The 27999-nt window shown below is 36.4% G+C and overlaps 1 protein-coding gene across 2 annotated transcripts; it reads left to right on the forward strand.

Moving 5' to 3' along the window:
* The first annotated feature begins 190 nt into the window (after positions 1-190).
* LOC140766105 (MADS-box transcription factor 56-like) lies at positions 191-27872 on the forward strand. 2 transcript variants are annotated; one of them, XM_073105529.1, is made up of 8 exons: positions 191-307; positions 435-630; positions 25948-26026; positions 26588-26649; positions 26764-26863; positions 26953-26994; positions 27097-27138; positions 27325-27872. In XM_073105529.1, exons 2-8 carry the CDS (start codon positions 449-451, stop codon positions 27466-27468), a joined length of 651 nt encoding a protein of 216 aa, XP_072961630.1. In that variant the 5' UTR covers positions 191-307; positions 435-448; the 3' UTR covers positions 27469-27872. The 2 variants fall into 2 exon arrangements, with proteins under 2 accessions (XP_072961630.1, XP_072961631.1); XM_073105530.1 differs by having other exon boundaries at positions 243-630; positions 27097-27218; positions 27325-27465.
* The last annotated feature ends 127 nt before the right edge of the window (positions 27873-27999 follow it).

The following is a 27999-nucleotide window of genomic DNA, read 5'->3' on the forward strand; positions in this document are numbered from 1 at the left end:
TGATATTAGTACGGACACAAACACAAGTTCACAACGTCCGTACGAGGCGGGCCCCACCCTCCGCTCGGGATTAGTTCAATAATACCCCTGATTGCATAACAATTTACGCCCACCCCCCGCACCCAACTTACTTTAACCGGAAGGAAACGGTTCTTTTTCTTGTTTAATTTTTTTTTTCCCGTAATGGGTGAGGAGACCAATGAGGAAAAGAAGTGGGTCTTTTGTGGCTCCGAGTCTTTGTTCCAAATAAGGGCTTCCCTTGTAGGTAGAAAAGCCCACTCCGCTGTTGCTGTTCTTGCCATTTTTGGTGAGATCTCCTGTTTCCAGATCTCTCTCACCCCCCCCCCCTCCTCCTCCCCTTCTTCCTTTTTTTGTCCCCTTCTACCTATTTATTCCTTCTTCTCTTTTCCTTTCTTGGTGATCTCGCGTTGAAGGGAGGAAGGAGGAGATGGTGAGGGGGAAGACGGAGATGAAGCGGATAGAGAACGCCACGAGCCGTCAGGTCACCTTCTCGAAGCGCCGTAATGGATTGCTCAAGAAGGCGTTCGAGCTCTCCGTCCTCTGCGACGCCGAGGTGGCTCTCATCGTCTTCTCCCCGAGGGGGAAGCTCTACGAGTTCTCCAGCTCCAGGTTCCAAATCTCTCTCTCTCACGCTTTGATGCAATCTGAGGGCTTGGAGATCTTCGATGATTCGTATTCCGATCTACTTTGCCGTTTATGGGATGGGTTCTTTTGCTTGTTTCCGCTTTGATGTTTCTATTTTCGTTCTTTTCATTTTGAAAGGAAAAGTACGAGCTTTCTTGCTTAAAATATGCCGCTTTAAATCTTTTACATCGTACAGAATCGCCGAAAGACGTTGAGAGATATGGACGAGAGGATTTAAACTCACAGGAAAAGGTTAGAACCAATGACCTCCGGACAAACCGTGTCGTACTTCTGAAACAGTAGAGTGGAATGGGTGTAGTCAACTAGAGATGGGCACCTATAGAAGAAGAAAGAAAAATACTAGGAAGGGAAGGAAGAAGGAAAAGTAGCGTAGTGATCAAAGCAAGAATATGTATTAGGAATACGAAATTTGATCGGTTTCATGAAATTGCTGCTTAAAGAGGCAAAGGAATTGTACAATTGGTATGTACCCTTGCCTCATAATTTCTGGATGGCCCAAGTTAAATAATCATGCACTTGATGCATTAACGTGTCAAAGACTTATGGGTTTACTGTCACTTGGTAGCTTTGCTTGAGAAACCCATGAAGCTTATGCATATGATATTGTTTGAAATAGTCGCAGTGACATGCCTTTTGGATTAGATGACAAATTTGTACTGAGTAAATAGGAATATTATTTGAATTGTTTAAGTGAAGAAAGGATAACTATGTTATGTTAGTGTACTCCTCTCCACGCTGTTCACTCATATTTGACTTCAATTTTCTAGATTTTATGACTTCCATGCTCTCAGTGAAAATGGATGCTCATTCTGTATTAGTGCGACAACTTGAAATGATATAATTAAGTATTATTACTTTAGATAGATGAGTCTTTCTTCTTTGAGAATTTAAGAGAATGATGCAAATATGTGATCAAAGCAAGGAGTGCTGTTTGTATCATGAGATAGTAATTTCTCAGTTTACACTTGAATGCTAGATCTTTCTAAACAGCAACCAATGGAGGTATGACATAGAAAAGGAAATGAAAAGAATCAATACAGAATCTTTGAAGGACATAAAGGAACTGAAGGAATATAAGGATCTTGTCATCCAAGTCTTTTTTGTGAATGAGAAATGAAGTTCTAAAACCTGTGTTCCTATAGTGACCTAGCACTTTGCTTTCTCAACAAGAATATTCTTGCTTTAGGGAACCGTAGGAAATGTATTATCTCTTACAAATTGAAGAAAGGAAGGACAATAAAACAATATGTGAAGAAGGGAGCTTGATATATGCTAAAGTCGTTTTCTGAACTGAACATATAGAAACAAACTTTTTTCATAAATCCAGGAAATCCTTTATGCGAAAATAAACCTTTGTGAAAGGTGACGATAGATTAAATGGAGTTTCTGGCATTGATGATCTATTTGGCACATCTTAGAGCTTCTGACATATTTTGTACTTGATATCTTCTTGAACTTTGTCAGCTATATGGTGAAAACCTTTACTTGATCTTCTTTCTCTATTCTTCTCTATTATTTTCTCTTTCATGATTTCAATGTTGTTACTAAAATTTCTCTCTATACAAATGACATGACTGTATGCTTACTATTGGTTATTAGCATTCGATTACGGACCAGTGGGGTAAATTTTTTTCTTTCTGTATAGTTATCTGGTGTATGACAAATAAACCAGCATTCAAAATAAGTGACTACAAATATCTTACTAGTTGAGCACAGTTCAATGATTGGTTGCTTCTCAGTTGTCAAACCCTCAAAAACCAAGTTTATCGCATATGATCTTTATGAGCCCAACAATTAATTATAAGCTTTTATTGCTTTTCTTGATGCACTCATTTAAGCATTGCTTCTTCATACAGATGTTTCATAAAATAATTTGTAGCTTTCATGGAAGCTAGTGCACTTCCTAACTAGACTTCTCCTTCTCTCTCAGTAACTGACCTAGAGGCCCAATGATTTGTAGATCCACAGAAGCTCTTTAATTACTAAAAGAAGTATAACATGTCTTATCTAGAAGCCTATAGGTACATGACATGTTCTCCTCTTGCAATCAATTCAATTAAGTTAATAAAGGACATTTCTATTTTGTTGTTCACTCATTAGTCTCTCCTTGTTGCTCAATCTGCATAATATATTCTGAGCAACGCTAAATCTGGTGCAAGAGTGCAGCTTTGATGTCATTAATCTCTCCACCTTTGCAGTAAATTATGATTTTGGAACTTCAAATTGAGGGCCTTACTTCTTGCACAAGGTTTATAAGCATCATGTGAGGAGGCAACGGTGAGAACCCACAAGATGATAGCAGCCAAGTCCCAAACATCTAGAAGAAGAGGTTTGACACAAATAAGATAAGGAAGCTAAGTGATTATAGTTAATCTGGCGACGGGCGCAGAAAGCAAATGAGGGATGAGACAACCTAAATATAAAATTCTAAAAGGAAAAAAGGACAAACTAAGGAAGATGTTAAGAAGAATATTGGAATATCTTAAAAGAAAGAAGGTGAAAATAGATTAGAAAGATCATAACTAGATGGTCATATGGAGAACATGATCAAGAGATAATACAATTTTCTTTTGTTTATTTTGGAAGTGATTATTTGTTCTTTTTTTTTCTCTTGTCTTCCCTATCCACATTATTTGGTATCAGAGCTAGATAATGCTGTTGGATTATCATCCTTTCTCTTGTACCATAGCAATACGAGGTAGGAAAAGGTGTAACAACTAAATGAGAGAGATATGCTGAACTTCAAGCACTTTGACAACAAGTTGAGCAATTTATCTTATGGCTTGAATGTCAAGAACCTTGTAGAGCATTGGATCTTCTAGTGATAAATCTTATATAAATAATTTTTCCACACTTAGGGAAAGAAGACCATATTGGGATTTTCAATACCTTGAAGATCATGTTATCAAAGTTTTATGGATGTCTTTAATATAAGGAGTTTCTTGATTAGTTTAGTGCCATTGACGAATTTTTTTGACTACAAGGAGACACTGGGAAACCAATATGAAAAGTTAGTGGCCAAAAGATTTTTTGTCTATGCCTCGGCATGGTGCAATAAAGTTTGAGAACTTAGAGTTAACAAAGAAAAGCCTAAGATTTCTTCTCGGCATAAATGAAATCATGGCTTAGAAAGAAGTTCGTTCTAATGAGCTTCACTCAAATGATTTTTTCACAAACATTTAACAAGATTTAAAAAATGTGACTGACTATGTTGAGGAGTTCTACAAATTCATGGCTCACAATGATCTTGACGAAAATATAGAGAAACTTGTCTCAAGATATGTTGATGGACTCAAGATGTCAAGATGTCAATCTGCGATAAAGTAGAAATGGCAATTGCATACGTAGAATGATTTATATCAACTAGCCTTAAAGGTGGAGGCTAAACTTACTTGTAGTGGTGCCAAGAAATATGTGGAAGTTCATAGTCTTTAGCCCTCTTTCTGATTGAGTGGGATGCACTAACAAATTTTGTATCAAGTACGAGCAAATTGCTTATTGTTATAATGCATGTCCACAGAGGCAAAATGATGCACATGTGAACTTCGTAGATGAAGAAACTCATGAAGTTTACTAAAATCATCCTATATATGATAAAGAAGGTGTAGTGGAACATGTAGAGATTGAACCAAGAAGATGTGAAAGTTTAGTAATCCATAGAGTTACGCGCATAGATAGCCATGCGATTAATCAGATTACTATCAAGTGTGACTTTCCTATTCCTCAGACTGATGATATGTTTGATATGCTTATTGGTGCTAAGGTTTTTTTCTAGGATTGATCTTCAACATAGGCGAAGGAAGCCAAGAAGGGTTTCCAACAAGTAAAAGACAAACTACCCAATGCTCTAATGCTTATCTTATCACACTCTGAGAAGATCTTTGAAGTAGATTATGATGCATCTTATTTGGACACGAGAGTATTCAACCAAGAAGGTCATCCAATTGTTTTCTTTAGTCAAAAACTAAATAAAGTAAAGAAGAACTACTCTACTTATGATCTTGACTTTTATGGGCTCTTTGGATATGTCATTATTACTTGATCCAAAGGGAATTCATCTTGAATTCTAACCATGAAACACTCAAATACATCAATAGTCAAGGAAGTCTAAATCAAAGACATGCAAAATGAGTTTCTTACAAAAATACCCTTTGTGTTAAAGTATAAAAGTGAAATCAATAACAAGGTGGGGGATGCTTTCAGTTAAAAGGGTGGCTTCTCTAAACACTATAAGTATGCAACTTGATGGTTTTGATGCAATTAGGGATGTCAAAATAAACGAGCAACTTAGGCTCGGCTTGGCTGAAGCTTGGGCTCAACTTGAATCGGTTTGAGTTGAGCCTGAGCTTAAATTTTTGGCTCAAAATTAATTTTAAGCCGAGCCTGAGCCGAATCCGGCTCGCTCAGGCTTAGCTAGATATATATATATAGCTCCTTTGACCTTTTCTCTTCATTCTCATTTGGCACATTGACCTTCTTAAATAATAATATAGACTCATGGGACGCACCATTACTCATTTTGATAAGACTGACCTATCTTCTTCATTACTCATTTTCTTTTCTATCAATCACATTTTCCAAACACCACTTAACCATCTTCCATTAATCACTAAATGTTCCATTGGTTACTCCATTACTCCTAAACACCATTAATCCTTTTCTAAACTAACCAACGGGGAAAGCAACAAAAAAAAAACCGCTAGTTTTTCTTCCTTTTAGTGAGTGGTGATTGATCGTCTTCTCTTTCTTTATCGGCAAGTCATTGCCACCTCTTTCGTTGGCCTCCTCCTCCATTGACAAGCCGCTACTGTCTCCATCGGCCTCTTCCGTTGGGCTCCTCATCCTCCTCCATTGAAAAGTCACCTTCGCCTCTTCCTTATTGTCTGGCAAGCCGCCAAATCCTCTTCTTCGTTTGGCGGCCTCCTCTTTAGGCAAGATGTCGTCCTTGCTACCGCTGCCTCTTCTAATCAAGCTCGAGCTCAGCTTGGGCTTGACTTGGGTTCGGTCTAGCTTAGCTCAAGTTGAGTAGAGCCTAAATATCAAACTAGGGCTCAAAACTAATTTTTAGCTGAGCCTGAGTTAGAGTCGACTCGCTCAGGCTTGATTCATTTGCACCCCTAGATGCTATGAAAGACATGTATGAAAAAAATGAAGACTTATGTGAAGTTTAGAAGATTTGCAGAAGATAGGAACTATGAAGACTATTTCCTTCAAAATGAATTTCTCTTTAAAGGTATTCTTATGTACTCCTAAATGTTTGCTTGGGAGTACATAAGAATAATTCTTTTTTTTTAAATATCTCCAATTAAAAAATAATTCATTTTTTTAATAATATAAATAATTCATTTTTTTTAATATCTCCAATTAAAAAACTATTAAATGAATAAAAATATTCAAGTTATACAAGCAATATTTTCCAAATGAAACTCAAGCAACATATAGTTTTTAAAATTTAACTAAAATCACTACTACAATTGAAGGTAGGAAGACCAAAATCTTAAATGAAAGTAAATGAGTCTTATTGCACCATGTTCATTGGCTATGTGGATTAGTATATGAAATATTAAAAATCCTTAATTAGCTAATAGTTTAAGCTCAATGGGTGAATTCACCCAACAGGCAATAAAACTAAGATTTACATGATATAATATAAAAACTAAAACTCAACAATTAATAATAATAATCAACATGCCCACAATGTTATTAATAAGCACAAGTAACAACAATGCAATTAATAAGCTGATAGCATGCTCAATTTTATTATGTGGAACCTCTCAATCTCAGTAATATCAAATGTCTTATTTTAGGTCTGTTCATGGATCCACATGAACTAGAAATCATTTCGAGATAGTGCTCAAGTTTTGCTCATAGTTAATTTGGTTAGAGTCAGTAAAAAGTGTTACTATGTGATAAATAGGCAGTTTTTTCCACCAACATTTAAGAGATTTGAATAACCTTGTGAATTTTTTTGATGTACTCTAGGATTGCATTAACCTTTCAGAGTCACTTAATTGGATTATAGGCTGATTAATAATAAATTTATTCCTGAAATTTAAGGTAGAATTGAGTCACCATAGAGAGATGCATGAGCTTGTTCATAAAGTTCTATCCACTCATAACTAATGTACCGCTAGCTACTTATGATCAACATATTTGCTTTTTGCATGAAGTATAACAATGCGCCAAGCTTAACATTTCATGAGCTATAATATGCCATATAGCATGAAGATAATCATAGTACGCGAAGTATAATACTGCACGAAGATAATAAAATGAAATTATATTACAAAATATGAGAAGATAAATATGTGAGTGAATCCACTAACTTGAGGTCTTCATAGGATAGATCAACTGAATTCAATTATTTGGGTGCGATGAAAAATTGCCCCTTTAACAATAAGTATTTTATACTTTAATTTAATAAGAATTAAAATTTCCCTAATCATGCTTAATTTTAATCTCTTATTGGCTGGATTGAAACCCAAATACTTAGGCTAGGCTGTGGGCTAGCCTATAGCTCACCCACCAACCTTACCTGCAGCCCAACACCTAAGAAAGGTTGGGTCATAGCCTGACCTAAACAAATTTCTCACCTACGAATGGGATCGAGCACCACTCTCTGTGCTTGATAGAGGCCACATTGACCACCATCACCTTCTTTCTTTGACGGTTAGAAAACGGTGGTGGAAGACATCGAAAGATAGAGGGAGTTAAGAGAAGAAGAAAGAGAGATTTGTCAATTGAAGTGGTCAAGGGAAGAAGAAAGAGAGACAAAGATTTGTCGGTTGGAGTAGTCGATACCACAAGGAATCTGAATCAATCCAAATCCTCAAACTGGATCAACGTATGAACATGCTTTTCTGGTGCGTTCTTTTCATGTTTTAGCTTCTTGCGCACCTATTGGTGTTGATAAACGGTATGGATTAACTGTCGGGAATTGCCCCAAAGCTCCAAGGCCGACGGTCGTGGAGATCACCACTTTGATGATCCTAGCTGCAAAGGCACACACACAAGGCAGCAAAAGCTCCCACATGTTGAGGAGATGGCTTCTTAGGGATTGACAATAGCCGAAGATGATGCCAACAATCATTGTTATAGTTGGAAGAGCTCGACAAGAGCCCACTCTCTACTAAGGGTTTCAAGAACCCATGAAAGGCACCAATGGCACGAGGCCATCAATGCAAAGCTCATTGGATTGGTATGGCATCGGTGCAAAGTCATTGGCAGGCATATTAGTATATTACTATCGCGAAGTCACCAGCTCTATGATTATCTACTTTTTAAATTTGAAACTGATTGAAGAAGGTGGACGAATCTGAGGTGCTCAAGCGTTCGACTCTGATAGCTCACACTCTAACAAAGAAAAAGAAGAAGAATTTGAGGAAGAGGATAGTTGTGGCTCTTGAGAAAGAAAGAAGGCTAGTTTTTTCAGAGGAGGTTCAAGAGATAAGCACGATCATTCCTTGACAGATTCACTAGAGAATTCACCCTCATAACTTCTCATAAAGGGAGAAGGTAGAAATATTGTAGTGCACATGCCTCGAACATGCATCCATTTTGGGTTGACATTTTGATAGAGATAAAAACTATTTTGCTAGGAAAGGAAAAATATTATCATACAACATATTGAAATATGACTAGCTATGTGAAGAGGAGTAGAATTTGCCAAAATTTGAAGAGGTATTGAATAAACTTGCAAAGGTCAAACTCAAAGTACTAACTATTATAACTCTACTCCCTCTACCTCAAAGACCGTGGGACAATGTTAGCATGGATTTTGTGGTTGGACTATCTAGAACTTAAAGAGGTAATGACTCAATTTTTTGTTATTATTGATTGCTTCTCCAAATGACACACTTCATTGTTGGCAAAGAAGACTATGGTTGCTTCTTATATTGCTAATCTGTGAGATCATTAGGCATCATGGTGTTCTAAAATCTATTGTTTCCGATAGGGGACACTAAATTCCTTAGTCACTTTTGATGAATTCTATGGAAGAGGACCAACACTAACTAGCTTTATATAGTGCTTACCACCCTCAAACAGACGGGTAAATCAAGATTGTGAATCGAACCTTGGAAAATTCGCTTAGAGTATTAATTGCAAAGCTTTCTAAGCAATGGGACAAAACACTTTGTCAAGTTGAGTTTTCCTATAATTTTGTGGTAAATCATTTTACTGGAAGAGTCCTTTTGTGGTGGTATACGGGCAAACTCCACATCACTATCTTGATCTTGACCTATTCCAAATTCCTCATTGTCTAATAAGAAGGTTGAAGATTTTGCAACAACCATGTCAAAAGTTCATAAAGAAGTAAGAAAGAAGCTTAAAGAAATTAACAAGAAGTATTAGTAGGCAAACAATTTTTTTTTTCGCCAAATTAACATTTAAGTGAAGATGTTCTTGTATGGGTTTTGTTGAAGAAAGAGAGATTTCCTTCTAGTGCTCACAACAAACCCAAGGAGAAAAAAAATTGTTCCTGTTGTGTTAGAAAGATAAAAATAGGGGTAAAAATGGACTCAATATGGATCAGATAACGTTCAACCTATATTCAAATCCATATTTTTTTGGCTCGAATATGCATACTGGCCGACTAGCAAAATTTAAAACTATATTCTAACTAAAGGTAAGGTCATACTAATCTAGAGATTTGAATGTCGGTAATCCACAATATGCCACTTCTACTGAAATATGTGTGTTACTATGATGCAATCAGCTTTTAGATTAAGGCTAAAGATATTGATGACTTATGTCCTTGTTGACAAAGAGGATTGAATGGACGATTGCTTACAAGGATGTAATGCCGGTAGAGCATAAACTCAGATTCTAAAAGCCATCTTTAAAATTAAGATATCAGAAAATGTATTGCAATATAGTAAATGGGATATAATAACAATTTTAAAAATAGCCAAAGAGAGTTCCACATAGGATCTTCTCAAAACCCATCACTACAACTCAGATATTTCAACAAACATCTACGCTACGGCACTTGGGATGTCAACTTTCTAGTAACAACTAATGAGAAACAAACAAAAGCTCTTTCAAAATGATACCTTCCTCTTTGGATTTATAAAGCACATCATATATAATCTTGAACTCACTGACATCCCCTAATTCTCTAACGAGGATGAAGTAGACGTTGGAGGTAATCGAATAACCCTTTTGGCAGGTTATAGAATTATAGATTTGAGTTGAAATCAAGATATCGTACGAGTGATCGAGAAGCTTGCAAAGTCTTCTTAGGGTGATGGAATTGAATCATATGAGGTTTATGTTTAAATTTGTTCATCTCTTAGCATTTGAAAGACATCTAAAATAAACAGTTGTATAAAAGGTGAATATTTAAGAGGTTAGAGGTGGCGACTAGCAGGTTAAGGGAGAGAGTGAATGGAAATGACAACCGGTGGGTGAAGGGGGAGAGTTGGCAGAGGCGACAACTATCATGACTTGTGTTCCAAATTATGACCGACCATGCATCCTTAATAGGTTTAAGATACATGAAGCCTTAACAATAACCATCTAACTCTATAATATAATGAAGCTCAAAATTTATTTAATAACTCAAATTTAAAAACTTTCAAAGATATAAATTATTTAAATTATAATCATTGTCTTCTAAGTATCATCAAGAAACATTTAGCTAGTCTATTGGAAACTAAAATTCATCACTATATATGATGGTGTAATGGTCAAAATCATAAGTGGAGGTAGAATCTCGGTGCTTGCATTCATTTGCACGTTGACTAATATATGAAATATTAAATGATTTATTGAGCTAACAACTTTAAATCTGTGAGTGAATCCATCCAAAAGTTAGAAAATTATATTTTATCCAATAGAATATTAACCAAGCTAATAATTAATAACAAACACTAGTAAGCTCACAATATAAATAATAAATATATGCCACAAAGATGCAATTAACAACTAATATCATATTTTATTTTATTTATAGTTGATTCGGTTAAGGTCACCAGAATGTGTCACTATGTGATAAAATGTAATTTGTCTTTTCTATTGATCATAGAGATAAAATGAAGGAGTCACCTTAGGGAGATTTCTTGGCTAGCCTGAAACTGTTTGCTAACAGCGCTAGAGTCATTTAAATAGATCATATGCTAATAAAAAATAAGTCTTTCCTCTAAATTTCAAGATAGACTTGAGTCACTACAGAGATGTATAAATAATATCTAGCTTGGGTCTATTATCAAAGTCCTATCTTTTTATAACTCATGCTAGCTACTCATGGTCAACAATTTGATTATTTGCACGAAGATAATGTAATAACATTATATTATTGAACTACGAGAAGATAAATATGAGAGTAAATTCAATATTACTTTATTCAATTTTTAATATATCATAACTATGATGAAATGAATTAGAACAAATTGAAAATATCCAACTTAAGCCACAATCCACCTTAACTAATTGGCCCAAAGAAGGCCCAATAACAATCCAAGGAGATTGACCTAGATAGGAAAAAGAAAAAAGAATAGAAGCAAAGATTAAAGAAAGAGGTTATCGTCGATGTTCATTGTCATTGGCAACTTAGGACTAGTCCAAAAACAAGAGGGCAACTAGATGGATTGGATTGGTTGGTAGTGGCGCAGTGAGGATGACGTTGCGATCGAGAACCAAGAGCCATTGGAGGGATCACACATGGTGGAAGGTAAAGAGAAGGTTTAAGAAGCTAGTGAATGATACCAATGCGACAAGGACAACGATGCAAGGCTTCTTACGCAGATGTGATATCACGACCCGAAATAGGAATCATGACTGGCCATGCATCTCAATATGCTTGGGATACACGAAGCCTTATTAATACTTTCTACGTGTACGATGGCAAAATAAATAAATAAAATAAAAATATGCTTTATTAAATTTAAAACTAATTGCAATAAACATAAAACAATGTTAATGTTTTTGAGTCATTAAACTAAATAAATAAAATTTCTGATCTAAAACATAAAATCTAAAAGAGCGGAAAAGTAAATAGGTGAATCCTAAGTGGAGGTGGAGTCCGGGTACATTTTGCTCAGTCGCTCCGCTGACTATTACCTAAGATAGATAAATAAATACAAAAATAGAATCCATGAGCCAACAACTATAGCTTAGTGAGTGAAATCCACTCGAAACCAAATAAATTCTATATTATATTAATGCTGAAAAAGATTAAACTAAAAACAACAATATCCATAACAATTTGCAATAAGCATGCTCTTTAAATAATAACAATGATAATAATAGAGAGGGTCACAACTTGTAACCTTGCATGGTTTCAACATATTAACATCTTTTCAATATTTATAATGTCATGTCTCAATGAGTCTAAACCCTGTGGATCCACATCAACTAGAAGTCACCTCGAGATGACGTTCGGGACTTTTCTTCATAGCTGATCCGATTAGGGTCATCAGATGGTATTACCCTGTGATCAACACATTCTGTCTTTTTCTCTAACTGTTGAGAGAAGTTAGAGTCTTTTTCTAATCGTTGAGAGAAGTTAGAGTCACCTAGAAAATTTTTTATTCATCCTAGAACTGTTCCCTAACTCCGTCAGAGTCACCTAAAAAAGTCGCCGTAGTGATCTGATTTAGGACTTTCTCCTGTACTTCCAGATAGACTTGAGTCACCACAAAAAATCGCAAGCGGTTTATACCGGGACTGTTCTCTAAGTCGTACCAATACTAGTCTTTTTTTTTCACAATTTTCAATATTTGCACGAAGTATGGTGATGCACTGAGTATAATGATTAAATGCACCCAGAAAATATAACTATTAAATTTTCACATGTACAGATGAAATAAATAAATTTGCACACAGAAATTGTAACAATTAAATTTTTGTACATAAGTGAAATAAATAATTTACACACAGAAAATTTATATAGTCTGACAATGGTACGAAATATAATAAAATAAATATGTGAGTGAACCCACTCACCTGAGTTTAGGCAAGACAACCGAAATCTCAAATCTCTAGCTCACGTACTAAAAATCATCACCTTAAATAATAAATAATAATAAAAATTTTTAATTTGAATAATATCAATATTATTAAAATTTAAAATCTAAAAAGAAATAAAATGGGTTTAATTTACCCATTGGATTGGGCTGGGCTACTGCTGGCCCGGCCCATTCCAAAAAATGAAGCTAATCGGGTTGTGGGTTAGCCTGCAGCCCATCCAATTTAAATTGGTTCTGGTCGGGTTCCTTGGATTTGGATCCAACCCGACCCGAATCCAACAACCTAATAGGAGAAGGCCAGACTCGGGTTGCCCGAGTCTGTCTTCTCCAAGCCAAAGAGAGATGGAGGAAAAGAAAGAAAGGAAAAGAGAAAGGAAGACGCCGGTGTTGCCGTCCTCGCGAGGTGGAGGAGAACCTACAAACGGCGGTCGATCCCATGACCGACGGCGACTGGAGCCACGAGGGCTCCAACGGTGAACGCTAACAGCAAGACGCTTCCAGACGGAGCGGCTGCGACCCGAAGCCGCCGACCGGCCTGATTCGTCGGTGAAGCTGAAATCCCAAATTAGGTATTTTCGATTTACCCTATTAAACTTTTATTAAAATTTATGGGTGGGAGAGGGCTTACCAACGAGTCGTATGGTGGTCTTTGATTGCTCCGGCGGTGCTTCGGCGATCCGATTCCACAGCGACGACTCCGACGATGAGACAAATAAGAAAACGAAGGAGGGGAAGAAAAAGAGAGAGAAGGGGGCTGAGATGGTTAAGCAGAGAGAGAGGGGATTAGGGTTTTTAATTTATAGATTAAGAAAAAATCCTGATCTAATCCGATCTGGATTAGGCGTGATTTCGCCCTGCGCCTTGTCGCGTGTTGGAGAGGGAGAGGGGAGGGGCTGCACATGCAGAGCATGTGCACCCTCTCTCAACCCCAATTTTTTTTTCTGATTCTGACATGTGAGGTTGATCGGAAATCATTGGTCAACAAATCACTCCGACGAAACCTATGATGGGATCTGAAACCAAAGATAGGCTACGGGACAATTCTTTAAGATCTGAATTTATTATAGTAATCAGTCCGCAAAATCATGGAAAAATATTCGTCAGATATTCTTCGGTAGTCAGAAAATTACGAAACCAATTGGGTTGGATTCGTAACTTCCTGATCTATAACTTTTGTATTTATGCCCTTCGCAGATTCGAACTGTAGCAGGGACGAAAATACGGAATAACTTGGGTGATGGTGGTGGTGACGGGTGGAGTGGATGTTAGGGTTATGGATGGGTATGGAGATGAGGGTGGATTGTGGAAGTGATTAAAGGAAGTAGACAAAGGGAACAAAGTGGTCGAGATTAGAAGCGATGAGAAACCTTGCCAACGGTAGATGTGGAAGGATGGTGAAGAGGAAGTAGGGAGAAGTCTAGAAAAAAGATAGGAGGCAAGAAATCAATAATCCTATAGCATAATAAAGTTGGCTGCCTTCCACATATTTATAGAGGCTAGTCAACAAGTCCTAAAACAATATGAAACTCTAATTCTAGAGGATTCTCGTTGATCGAGTTCGAATGCGCCCAATCATGTTCAAACGCACTCAAAAAGCCCCATCTTTGGATGTGCGAATGCATTACAGGCTTTCGAACGTGGGCGTTTAAACTCGCTCGACCGCGTTCGAACGCACAATATGCGTTCTCTGTATTTGCGAACCTGATGCAAGCGTTCATAAGGGCGTTCGAATGCGACCCCACCTGCGATTGAACGCGACCTACAGGAATTTTATTTTAATAAAAATAAACACTTAACGCAATAAGAAAAGATTCTAACTAAATGTATCAGCCTAATTAGTAGAATTGATATTAGCATGTTATAAGTGTAAAGAAGATGAAATTAATTCCGAGGGGTGGAACTTTCACCCCTTGGGATCGGATTTGACGGATCCAGATCCGGATTGGCCGATTCGGCGAACCATGGGTGAAAGAGAACTCACTTGCGATTTGTTTGGCATTATTCATTTACTTTGGCGATTCCCCGATGATCGACTCTGATAGTGGTAACTTTGATGAGGTAAGGATGTTGAAAAAGATTAACATGAGGAGATAAGACATGAAGACCTCCGGAGGAGAAGTAAGCTTTAATTTTTATAGGGAAAGAATTAATAGGGTTTATGAGATTTTTTCCCCAAAGGAATTGTCCGGAAGATTGCGTTCCTTTCATCTCTGGAAAGAAGAAGGAAGTGAAACGGCACATGCCTAGCACATGCAGCCTATTACTTTTTTTTTTCTTAAATATTATAACTATTCTTAACAAAAAGAAATTGTCTTCAAAATTAAAATTACGTGTAGAAGACAGGTTAAAACTATAAAATTTGCAGTCCAAGAAAATTGTGTTTATTATACCACCTAAGTCTTTACTTTGAATATATATACCACTAAGTCCAGATACAAAAGCATAAGTGAGAAGTGGTTGTAACTAGAATGCATAGTACCGAAGTCTAAAGGTTTTAAGCATGTATTGATAATATGAAAATAGTACCTTGCACCATAGAAGGTGACTTTGAAGCCTCCTCTTGGGTCAAGATGTAGACCCTCCCCTTGCTCTCGGGCCTTGACCCTTGTGCTTCGTCATGCGCTGGTGTTGTGTATCGGGCTAATAAGATGCTAAGTGCCATCCTCCATGAGGTGCACGACAATCTCTCGAAATATGTCTAGATTTTTCACAGTTATAACAATTTCAAGGGCGTCCAATGCACCCCACTTTTGGTGAATGAGGCTATCCACACCTTGCACATGTCTCATGCTGATTCTGAATATAACTGTCCTTAGAAGCATTCAGACTACTCTTAGACTTAAAAGATTTATCGTTTTGGTTACCCTAGCCTTGGTAGTATATCATTTTCTTGTGTTGATGTTGTTGCTCATGCTCCTGGCAAAGTTTCTCTATGTTTCTCTCGACAAGGAGTGCTTTAAATAACATCTCAGGAAGAGCATCTTGCACTGAAAAAGTGTGATCTTGTCATTTATGGATAGTGATAGTTTTCCCTCAAAGAAGCTGAATTTCTTTTCTTCACTAGCTGCTATAAACTGAACAAAGAGTAGCTTAGTAAATTTGGCTTAAAAATCTACTACCGACATGCCATGTTATTTCAACTCAAAAAATTTGTCATGCTTCTGTTTCTTTACGGCATGCAAAAAGAACTTCTCGAAGAATTCTTTTTGGAAATTATTCCATGTCAGCTCTTTCTCCCTACATAAGTACTAGCGCTCGATCATCAGCCGCTAATTTTCTATATGATCTTCAAACATGTGCGTCATCAATGCAAGCTTCTCTTCATTGAAGCAGTTCAAAACTTTCAAGATCTTTTCAATCCGAAGTAACCATACTTCAACCTCAATTGGATCAGTTTGTCCTCTTGAAGGTGGAGAAGCCTTCAAAAATTTCTCGAACATTGTGCCTCTATCTAAGTTAAAAGGCCTATCCTTTGCTATACAGTAGGATTGTAATGTCTGTTCTCCAATGGCTTGGACCAAAGTTTGAATTGCAGTGAGAAGTACTTCTACAATAGGGGTAAAAGCAATCGTTGACTCCCCGATGATCAACTTCGACAATGGTATCTCGGATGAGGTAAGGATGTAGAAAAAGATTAAGATGAGGAAGTAGGAGATGAAGGCCTTCTCCGGAGGAGAAATAAGCTTTGATATCTACAAGGGAAGAGTTAATAAGATTTATGAAAATTTTCCTCAATGAAATCTCTAAAAGATTGCTTGACTTCTGTTTCTGAATAGAATAATAGGGGTCAAGAGTCGGTGAAGAGAAAGAGGTCAGAGGCGACATCCAACGAGTGAAGACTAAAAAGGCTAGATTGTCTGACAGAGTAAAGGAGAGAGAGTGAGGTTAGAGTGAAGGCAAAAGGGTACGGTTTCATTGCGGCTATGAGATAAGGAATTGAGAGTGAAGGAGTCACCATGAGGTTTATGTATGGGTTAACAAGTCGGGTTTACTTAGGGTTTTTTATTTGCTATTTTGTGTAAACAAATATCCACTATCCATTTCTGTACCCAAAATAAATCTACTTGACCCTTATCTATATTTGAGTCTGCCAGAGTTTTCTCATTTGTATCTTGCTTGTGTCAGGTCGGGTTGACTTTAATTTGACAATATTTTCACCCTAGATGACAATATTTACAATATTGAACTATTTCCAATTATCAGCACTCATCTTACTTTCAATCTTCAAGATTTATCGTCATATCATGAAGAGTTGCAAGCAAAATCGTGGACAACTTCTGTCTCATTGGGAAAGAATGACTTAGTGTACCTTAACACATCATGCTTGCTATGTCAGCAGCCATGTCACTTGTGTAACGCCCTCGCCCGGCACGGGCACGTGCACGCACACGCGCCCACACGACACGTGCGGCGCACGCGACAGGTCGGGCGGGGCCCGTCAGGCACAGATACACTCCTGTGCACATACAATCATGACATCATCAAATAACACCTGCTAACATATCCATGATCACATAATCCATCACCAAATAAATCATACTCTTAACCAAATAAACCTGTTAGTATATGAATATCAAAGTCCACAATAATATACACTAGACCGCCACATAATCTGGCAGGACCCACACAGGCCACAACAAACCATCAAGATACAACTAAAATAACTAATACAAGGTTACTCTATGATTCGACCTGTATTATACAAATCATTGTCTAATACAAAAGAGTACAAATATCAAATATTGGTACAACTCGATTTCTATATAAACTATCATCTATACCATCTCGCATCTATAGCTCATCTCATCATCGCTCTAAAATATCTTCTCAAGTCGCTATCACGTACCACATATCTGAGGGGGTTAGAAAAAAATAAAGAGAGTCATGAGCAAAAGGCTCAGTGAATAAACCTTACCCCGAATCAGTGAAGCCAAACAGAGAGTAAATCATGTACTGGATAATATGAATCAGAAAGCAGTATGATGTCATGTATGAACATATATATATATGTATCCTCAATGACATATATATGAATGAAATCAGTTCTCATGAATGACCATATTATATCCTCAACCGAAATTATATAACATGATGAAATTACCATATAACATCACCGAATATAACACCATATCATGTATAACAATTATGATCCAATGATACTAGTCACAACAATGATGATGCATGATGCATGCCAACTACTAGATAATCATATATGTCAGAGCCAGATATAATTCACATATCTCTTACTATCACAATCATCCGTCTCAACTCTGAATATCATCCACCATGCTGGACTACGGTACCCGGCCCCAAACTCGATACACATCATATCACAAGCTCAGAGCATACCCTGTCATACGCTAAGAGTATCTCTGTAGATAAATCATACCCTGTCATACGCTAAGGGTATCTCTGAAGAAAGTAATCATACCCTGCCATACGCTAAGGGTATATCAATGATAGTTGTACCCTGTCATACGCTAAGAGTACAACTATCAGCCATCACCATACTCTGCCATACGCTAAGAGTATGTCCAGTACCAGTCCGGACCAGATACCGTTCCAGCCATCACATCACATCATATACACATGTACTTTTATGATTTCCTATACATGATAAATCATATGCATATATCCAGTACGACAACAGATCATACAACTCAGGAATTTAGGTGGTAAAGAAGCCGAGAGGAAAATGATGTAATGCAAACTCCAACCATGTATCTAACATATGCATACTTATGCTAATCTATCACATGCATACTCATGATAGAGATCATCCCGACATAAAACCATAATAGCATAATCATCTCCAATCATCTCTATATATCACCAATGTACTCATATCCCAGATCAGTCTAATCAAATGCATGATAAAATATATGCTCGACTGAAATCATCTCTATATAAAGTCATATAATCATGCTGGAGGCCAAAACATGCATGTACATAATATATCATAAATCCTAATTTGAGAAAAGGATCTAGGGGATAAGACTACTCACACTGATCAGAAGATACAAACCACGTATCCCTTACATCCGCCCATCAACCGCGTGACACTTCTCGTTAGCAAGGACAACGGGGTCTCAAATAAGGGGTTCGGGATATTGATCAGAAGATACAAACCACGTATCCCTTACATCCGCCCATCAACCGTGTGACACTTCTCGCTAGCAAGGACAACGGGGTCTCAAATAAGGGGTTCGGGATCGGCGCTCGTGGAGGTGGCGACGACGACGACCGGCCTCGGCGAGAGAGAGAGAGATAGAGAGAGAGCCTCCAGAGAGAGAGAGAGAGAGATAGAGAGAGATTTAAAGAAAGAGAGGGAAGGCGGTGGAGTAGTGGCGGCGCCGGGGCCCGCCGGGGCCCACCGCGGCCGCGCGTGGCGCCCCACCAAGCTGCATGAGCAGCTGGCATGGGCACGAGGCCGGCCACAGTGTGGCCGGTCGCGTCGTGCCCATGATTTTTTTTATTTTTTTATTTTTTTATTTTTTTTTGGGATTGGGTTGTTACAACTTGGATGACTAGGATTGGAGTAAAAGGTTAGGAGTCTTTAGGGTAAATGAAAGGTCTCTCGTAAGTTGTGTTATTAGTAGTTGGTGTAGTGACTCTTAGAATGACATGTGTCTAATGTCGAAGATAGTTATTAGAATGAGTTTTACACCTCCACCCTCAAACTAGCGTTCACTTCCAAATCTTACAAAAGAGTTGAAGCAAATCTCAAAATCATTCATTTAATCTTAAAAGTGTAAGTTGGTTTATATGTAGACCTTATAACGACAATAAGCAAATAAAATCCTAAATAATATAATAAGTACAAACAACCCTAAACCTTATGAATAAATTGTCGGCACCTCCTACATTGATATATGCATTTGTTTGATATATTGGTGATGCTTGCATCATTCTTCATGGATAGGTGAGAACTCGACTCTGTTGAATGTGCCTCTTTTGCCACTCTCATTTTGCCGAAGATTATCAGGCCATGTTACTTAAAGTCACTTCGGTAAATAAACAAATGTCACTCTAAATCACTTCGGTTAAGTCAAATAGCATTAAATTCAAGCTATTACTTCTAACGTCTTTGATATTGTCAGGTTCCACCATTTCTAGTAGATATGATTCATAATATAGAACTTTATCAATTTCATTTGTTGTAGCAGTTGTAATATTAGGAAATGGGGTTAAAATAGGATCTCTCATAAATGGGCTCATAGGGAGGTTTATTTGTTGGTGGATTTTCATAAGTAAAAAATTTGAATCTTTGTAAGCTAGAGTCTTATTCCTATTATTCCAACCGAAAGTTGTTCATGTGAGTGGTAGGATGGAAGCACGACGAACACTGACTTTCTTAATCCTCATATTAAATTTAGAATTTATGCCAAAATCATTGGGTAGATTTAGAACATAATTATCAATTTTCTTCGGTTTGACCATCACATAATCTTTGATATTAAGTTCTATTTATCTCTTTTTAGTACCAAAATGATATGATACAATGAGGATCGTTAGGGTTCCGGAAGAAGATGGCTAGAAAGAGGAAAAGAGATAGGTACTGAGGATAGAATTTCACACCTCAATCTCCAAACTAAGGTTTCACACCCATATCTCACAAAGAAGGCAAAGCAAATCTCAAAATTATTCATTAAACCCTAACTTACAATCATGGTTTGCCGATCCCGATCCAAGCCCAATCCAAACTCTCTTTCTCTCTCTCTCTCTTATACTCTTTCTTTTCACTTTCTCTTACTCTTTTTCTTTCTTTCACTCTTTCTTTCTTTTTTTCTCTCCTTACATATATCTATTGTTTCTCTTATGGAGAGATCTAGCTCTGGTGAACTCCAACGAACTACGACAAACTCCGATATATAATTTTTTTTAATTCTCTCAGTTTTTTTCATTTCTTCCACTCTCCATTTTTCTTCTCTTTTCTTCTTTTTCTTCATTGCATCATGATTTTTTTTCTTTTGTTTGACTTTCTTCCACTCATGCTCATTCTAATCTCTTCTTATTTTCAATTTTTATTGCACCATAGTTTTTTTTCTTATTTTCGGTAAACTTTTTTTCTAAATTTTTACAAGTTTTTATGCATTTTTAAATAATATTTAAAATTTATGTAATTAAAAAATCTAATCCAATTCAGGCGACCAATATGACCGATCCGGTCGATATGTATCGTTTTTTCGGAAAGCCGATCTCGATCCCAAGTTTTCAAACCTTGCTTACAATGTCAATAAGCAAATAGAACCCTAAAATAATTGCAATAAGCAAATACAACACTGAATGCCATAAATAAACAAATATTTAAATGAATCCGAACTAAATATCACCCCTCGTGCTGATACATGTGGTGATATGTTAGTGATATCTGCATGAGTATCTTTACTAAGTAGTGTTGATTATTAGTAATTGGTGTAACGACTCTTGGATAAGTGTGTCTTTTGGTGTCATGTGCCTTCTAAGAAGTTGTCTTAAATATTGCATTACAGTTAATTAGGTAATTATGGTAGAAGTGCTATACATACCTATGTGAGGATGATAAGGATAACTTGAATTTGAATATCTTTCCACTTTATAAGAGTTATTGGTGAGCATAGCTCTTCCTTATCAATATTAGAAGTGACTATTTATTTACTTCTCTTTACGTTTCTCTCTTATCTTCCCTACCCACATTAGAATCACAAAAAACAGTATATCAGTGTTCGAATAAGCAAAACTTTATATATATATTAGTGGATATTGACAGACAATTTTTAAGTGCATTTTGTAATTGCTAGAATAGGTTTAGTATTGGTCGATCCTTGATGGGATCTGTGATTTTTCATACTGACTTTAGGGTGTCTTCTAGGTTAAAATCCGTGTGTTTGAGAAGTGTTTGAGAGCTTCTCTATGCTTTATTTTCCACATTGTTTTATTATTATAGTACGTGGTAGATCTGATCTCCCGGGGGGCTTATAAATTTTCATTGGCAATGGCTCCAATGAAACCATTTGGAATAAAAAAAAGTATTTCTTGATATTGATGCTGTTGTTGGATCATAGTCCTTTAGATAAAAGGAAGAAGTGCACAAGAGATGTTCTACTTGTGCTTAACTAAGAATAAAACTTCTTGGCCAATTGATCTTGAATAGCTATTAGCCTATTATGTCCATTTCAAGATAATATATACAATTAGTTGAGATGCCAACTGACAAAGGCCACAAATACACATTGAAGAACTTTGACAATTTTGGGAAGACAAAGGATTTCACTGTAAGTAACAAAACAGATAGCCCACGCTAAAACAGCAGCATTAAAAAGAATGGAGCCATCATTGTGCTGGCAAGATCAATACTGCGAGAAAAGAAAGCATGAACAAAGTCTGCAATGCAATTGTCTTTATTTTAGACAAGTGATCTAAGTCAGTTGTGGCTCCAATAGAAGTCTGAAATGGAATGAATCCGTTGTTTTGTCATTTAAGAATTTCTAGATGTGTTTTGCACTTTTGCTTTTGCACATATTAGAGTGAAGAAAAAAGTTGATATAAAAATTAAATACTACACAGTTGTTGGCTATAGAATTAATAACTAGATAGATGTTTTTGATGAAAGAGTGAATTGGAAAAAAGAAGGGTGAAGAAAATACCATTTTAAAGAATTGGAATATTCAATCTGTCCTCTGAATAATTACGCTAGCTGAAGTTCAGGCAAATAATCGACATTCTGTGATCTGGAGTAAGGAGGGAAATAAGCTTGAGAAATAGTTATAAATCATATAAATTTTGTACCAGAAAATTAACTTGAAATTTTTGAAGATGTGGAAAGCAAAACATTTAGCTAAATGATTGATGGAAATCCATGTGACATTGTGACAGAAAAGAATAATGTATAGCAGCTGGTTGATCATTTAAAAGTACCATATTATTGGAGTCGAATGGATCTACAAAGTAGAGCTCAATCCAAGATGGAACTATCCAAAAGCACTACAACGAACTTGTTACAGGAAGATCCACACATAGCTAGGTGTCAAATTATTTATCAATTGTTTCTCTATAGTTGCAAGATTCAAGACCCTTAGAACATGACGCTCTTACTTCATCATGGAGTATCCACAACACTACTGGACTGAAGAAGTAGAAGATGATGAAGTCAATTATGGAGTTTTAGGTAAAGATATTTACATGGAGCAACCTTTAACACTTACTGGACTGAAGAAGTAGAAGATGATGAAGTCAATTATAGTTCTAGCATTCTAGGTGATGGTATTTACATAGAGCGACCTCAACATTATTGGACTCAGAAGTAGAAGATGGAGTGTGAGATGAAGAAGGCTTTATAATAGTTTGAAGTTTCAACCGAGACAGAATAATAACAGTCAAAACTTAATGAAACTAAGCCGAAACTCATTGGTCAAAGTCGAAACTATCAAGATTTCTGATTTTAATATTTATTTAGGACCACAATAGGCTAAAATCAATTTCAGCCTAAAATATTCCTTTTTTTATAGAGGTCAAAATCAAAACTAACTGAAACAAAAGTTCGAACCATAAGTAGTTATATATGTTGAAACAATAACTAAGAGTCTGGCATGACCAAAAACATGTATTTTTATTGAAATGAGACATGAGATGAGCAAAACTAGAAGTGATAACCAAGTAAAGTAGAAGGCTCTAGTAATTCTGTCATTTCTTTATACATGATTTTCTGCTCACTGGTAACGAGGAGAGATGCTTTAGGAATTCAAAAAAGAAATGATGTTCAGAATGTAAAGATATGAGACCTTTAACCTGCTCTAACTGCACTACTCTCTGAAAATTGTGTATCTTAAACTGAAGATGGGACTTCCATTTCTTAGAAGTACAGAAAAGTACTTTGAAAAGGTCAAGATGCATGGATGCAAGACTATGACTACATATGCCAAATGAGAAGTAGAAGAAATATGATGGAGCAAGAAAAGCTAATAGTTCTATTTTTTTAATTTTTTTTTGGTGAGAAATTAATAGATCTACTTTTGAAGTCTAATTGGCAGCATAGTTCATCCCACATACGTGATGCCGGTCATTACATATGTTGCAAGCTTACTCTCTAGGTGTACATAAAACCAATGTAAGATTTCTTTTGCTTCAGCTAAAACAGTATTAAGATGGCATGAATACCTGAGAGTAGTTGGATTCGTGAACAATGACTGGATCGACATCCTGATGGCATGAATGATACATCAGTGTATGGTTCCATGCATTCATTCCAGGATGTAGTGTATGTTATCAATTATCAATTAGACCTGTATCCTCTAGTTTTGAAAGGAGTGGAGGAATAACACGAACCAGAATTATCAATATTTAATACCAATAGCCTTATAGTTAAGGCATTGAATCGCATTGGCAATCAACGTAATTTATGATGCCTTAGACCTTTCCTTTTGGTCATTAATTACATCTGTGTTATATGTTATCCTTTATGACTACTTTTGTAAGAACATCATTAATCACATAGAAGTCACAATTAGATTAGAAAATCATAGCATGAAAAAATTTGTATATTCTTTTCATTGAATGATCTGTTAGGATATCACCTTATGGGAGTAACCATAACTTATGATACTACCACAGTAGAATGCTGGAGATAATCAATGCTTGCTCCTGTTGTTTTTAGGTGTTAATTGAATGCCATCCAGCGTAATCATAAGTAATGGTTGTGAAGCAAAAGTAATTCAATTTATCTTGGGAGAAGTTTTATGGTCCTGAGATATCTTCCCTCCTAAACAGTTCAATGGATGAACATTTATACTTCTTACATCTTTCTCTCCTGTTTAAACAAGAATTTGGAAGAGATTTCTGGATATAAAGTGAGAAGATAGCTGAGAAGAGATATGTAGAGTACTTTAAACACAAGATGAATTATGACGATAGATTTGCCGCCATGTTGAGGCAGATTTTCTAGTTAGAACTTATTCTCCAAAAGATTGTTTAGACATAAATGTTGACAATCCACTTGAATTATTAGTTATGGATTTATTATCCTGTAAATCCCAATGTTCATTAATTGTCATATTGAGAATCTTATTGATAAATCTTGCTTCTGTCCCGCTCAAGTCTTGAATGTAGGGGCCATCTCTTCAATATCAGATGAGTGAATTAATTGCCTATAAGATGAATATCTTATAAATGATAAAGATTCTAACTTTGCTGGCTGGAAACACAGGAACTAGCAAGCACTAAGGAGTGCAACTGATTTGAGCATACAGTGTATAGCTCAGGCTTCTTTCAATAAATGTTCAGGTTAAGACCACTTTGGATTCAGCCAGAATCCCAGATCACATGCCTTAGTGTGAGTCGGCTCATAGATATTGAGTGCACCTGGAAAAAAACATTTTCGAATAAGCTCAGTTTGACTCAGAAGGCACATCATGTTAAAATGGCTAATTTTTGCTTGAGGAACAATTTTTCGAGATCAAGCTCAGGCATATCATGTCTCTTAAGCTAATGAACATGTGAGAAGACTGACATGATAAATAGTTATTTGGTTAAAGCTGGCTTGTTCTCAGGGCCTAGCTTAGGTCCAAGTCACCCCTGCGGTAGAAATATATGGACTTTCTCTGAATCTTCCATCCTTGTTTATTGGTGAGCTATGTGAACAGTATGGCATTTTCATTTTGACGTTTTTCAAGCGTCTATACCAGGATACCAGGTGTGATCGTGGGTTTAGTTCTAAGTTCTATAAGAATGTTGCCTTTGAAGATTAGTTTGTTATGCCAAATTGAAATAGAACACTTAGTGCTTATGGCAACTTCTTTTCAAAAATAAAAAACAATTAACCTTTTTGTGTTGTCTATCAACAATTATTTTCTGCCTTAAAATCATTTAATTAGTATCTGATCCAATTTGACTAAGGAAAATGTTTCCAAGTCTTTAAAGAATTCCAATCCAAGTGGTCTGAAAATGTAGACAAATATAAGCTCATTTCATCTATCCATCTCACTTTCCTTATGTATACAATATAATTTCCAGAGAATCCTATTAAAATTTTAGTACTCGAGTTTCTTTTAGAATAAAAAGGACAAATATTGATGGTAATCAAGTTAAGCACATAGGCTTATTTACCTTCTTTCTTTTCAACAGCAGTTAAAACCGACACAAGTTCCAACTTCCAAGTGAGTGAACTTTTATCCTCTAGTTATCTTCGTTCTCACATTTGAATCTTGAGCAAAATGTCAAGTAATTCAGAATAAGTACAATTCCTTGTTGTAATCCTTCTGTATACTTGTTACTCTATGAATCTTGTTTAGCCAGTTCATACCACCACAGTCTAATGTTTCTGCCATATTTTTTGTAGCATGCAAAAGACAATTGATCGCTATAAGGCACATTCAAAAGACAGAATCGATGAAAGAGGAGGGGAGCAAAACATAGAGGTTTAGATGCTTGCTATGTACTTCTTATGTTTCAAAGAATAATCTGCTTTATTGTCTTTTAGCATAATTTTATTAATATCCAGGTTCATTTCCTGTATGGTCAGAAATGTGTTGGCATTGGAGATGATTAATTCTAATAGTTATAAACTAGGATAGAAACAGATGTAGTCCGCTGTTGTTCATATTCAAGTATGGATTTCTAAGTTCAACTTTTATCAGAGCCTCAGAGGGAAGAAGTTGAATAATTTTCGGTCCGTTCTCTTCATGAGGATCTGTTCACTTGTTTATTTAAACTCTAAAGACGGAATCATGTTCCAAGCTTATTATAATGATTTGGCACTTTCCAATTAAATGTCTTACTCTTTGGAATATAGCAAACATATGAAGGAAAGCTGGGAACGGAAAATTCATTTCATAAACATATCTTGGTTCTGATAATATAGGATCATATATGTTGTGAGTGTTGCCTAACTCAAACCATAGACTAGCAGTACCTTTTGTGCACTGCATTTACCGAATGAGTTATTTGGAAATTCTAAAATTGGATTAGCTGAATTGCAGCAATTGAGCCTAGAATCTGCAAGCCTGTCAAAGAAGATTGAACACCTTGAAGCATCAAAACAGTAAGCACTTGATTTTTCTCGTCTTCATTTTCTCTTTCTATTGGGCCAAGCCGCATAACATTAGGTACTACATGTTTTACATTGTTGAACTTGGTAAGACTAGCATTGCTGCAGGAAGCTCCTAGGTCAAAATTTAGATTCATGTTCTGCCGAGGAACTGCAACAATTGGAGGGGAAACTTGAGAAGAGCTTGCAAAATATCCGAGGAAGGAAGGTAAGTCGTATCTGTATTTACTCATAATTCTCAAGACCATCTACAGAATGAAATTTCCTTGACATTCTTGTATGCTATGCAAAATGTAGACTCAGTTGCTGGACGAGCAGATTCTACTGCTGAAAGAGAAGGTAGGATTGTTTTTCAATCCCAAGCTTAAAAATACGATTAGCACAACTCTATTGATGTATTGACTTGTATCTTCTGGTTTAAATATTGTGCAATAAATTCAGGAGAAGATGCTACTGAAGGAAAATATGACATTACGTGAAAAGGTTGAAGCACGACTTCTAACACCCCCCCGTTCTGATCTGCAAATCTAAATCAAAATATGAATCTAGCTCCTCAGTATACGGTTGAATAAACTAAGATTTTTCTACTCTATATTATCTAAGACATGCAACTTATGGAAGACACCCAACTTGCCTAATATTTATTCTTTTCTTTTAATCCATCTAAAGTGCAAGCTACAGTCCCAGCTACAATTAGCTGCATCTAAGGAAGTCGTTCGACCTGAGGACAATGCGCAACATATGGACGTAGAGACAGAGTTGTACATAGGGTGGCCGGGGAGACACAGGCCCATGGCAGAGAAGGACAATTGAGAATAAGATGAACAGCATATCAAAAGTTATAAGCCTATGCAGAATAAGTCATGTGATGATTTATTGAATTATGTTATTCCAACAATGTTTTTGCTGCTTCCAAAGATAAGGGCAAACGAAGTGGAATAACAAATGCTGTCGTAGTACTGGAAATATCATACTTGGAAGCTACGAGTGTTTCATTTTCTTTCTTTTGGAGGCCGTCATGAAAGCTTTATGACAATAACTCAGATTGTAAAATTTACTACTTACATCTTGTATTGACCCAAATGGTGGTTTAAGTTACTACTTACAGGTGGAAACAATGACAGCCCCATTCTGCTTCATACTGGACGAAAGTATGAATGAAACAAACGATGCTTGAATAAGAAAAGTATGTAGAAAATTATGATTAAATGAGTAAACGTAGAGCAACGCTTTTATATATATATATATATATCTCATTTTTTTTATTACTGGGAATCTTCTAAAGATTTGATCGTTCTCTTGGAACTCGAAACAATGGGTATACGTCGAATGTTTCTCCCCACG

This window comes from Typha angustifolia, chromosome 8 (assembly GCF_048772165.1).
Source record: "Typha angustifolia cultivar Huaian chromosome 8, ASM4877216v1, whole genome shotgun sequence".
Taxonomy (NCBI): domain Eukaryota; kingdom Viridiplantae; phylum Streptophyta; class Magnoliopsida; order Poales; family Typhaceae; genus Typha; species Typha angustifolia.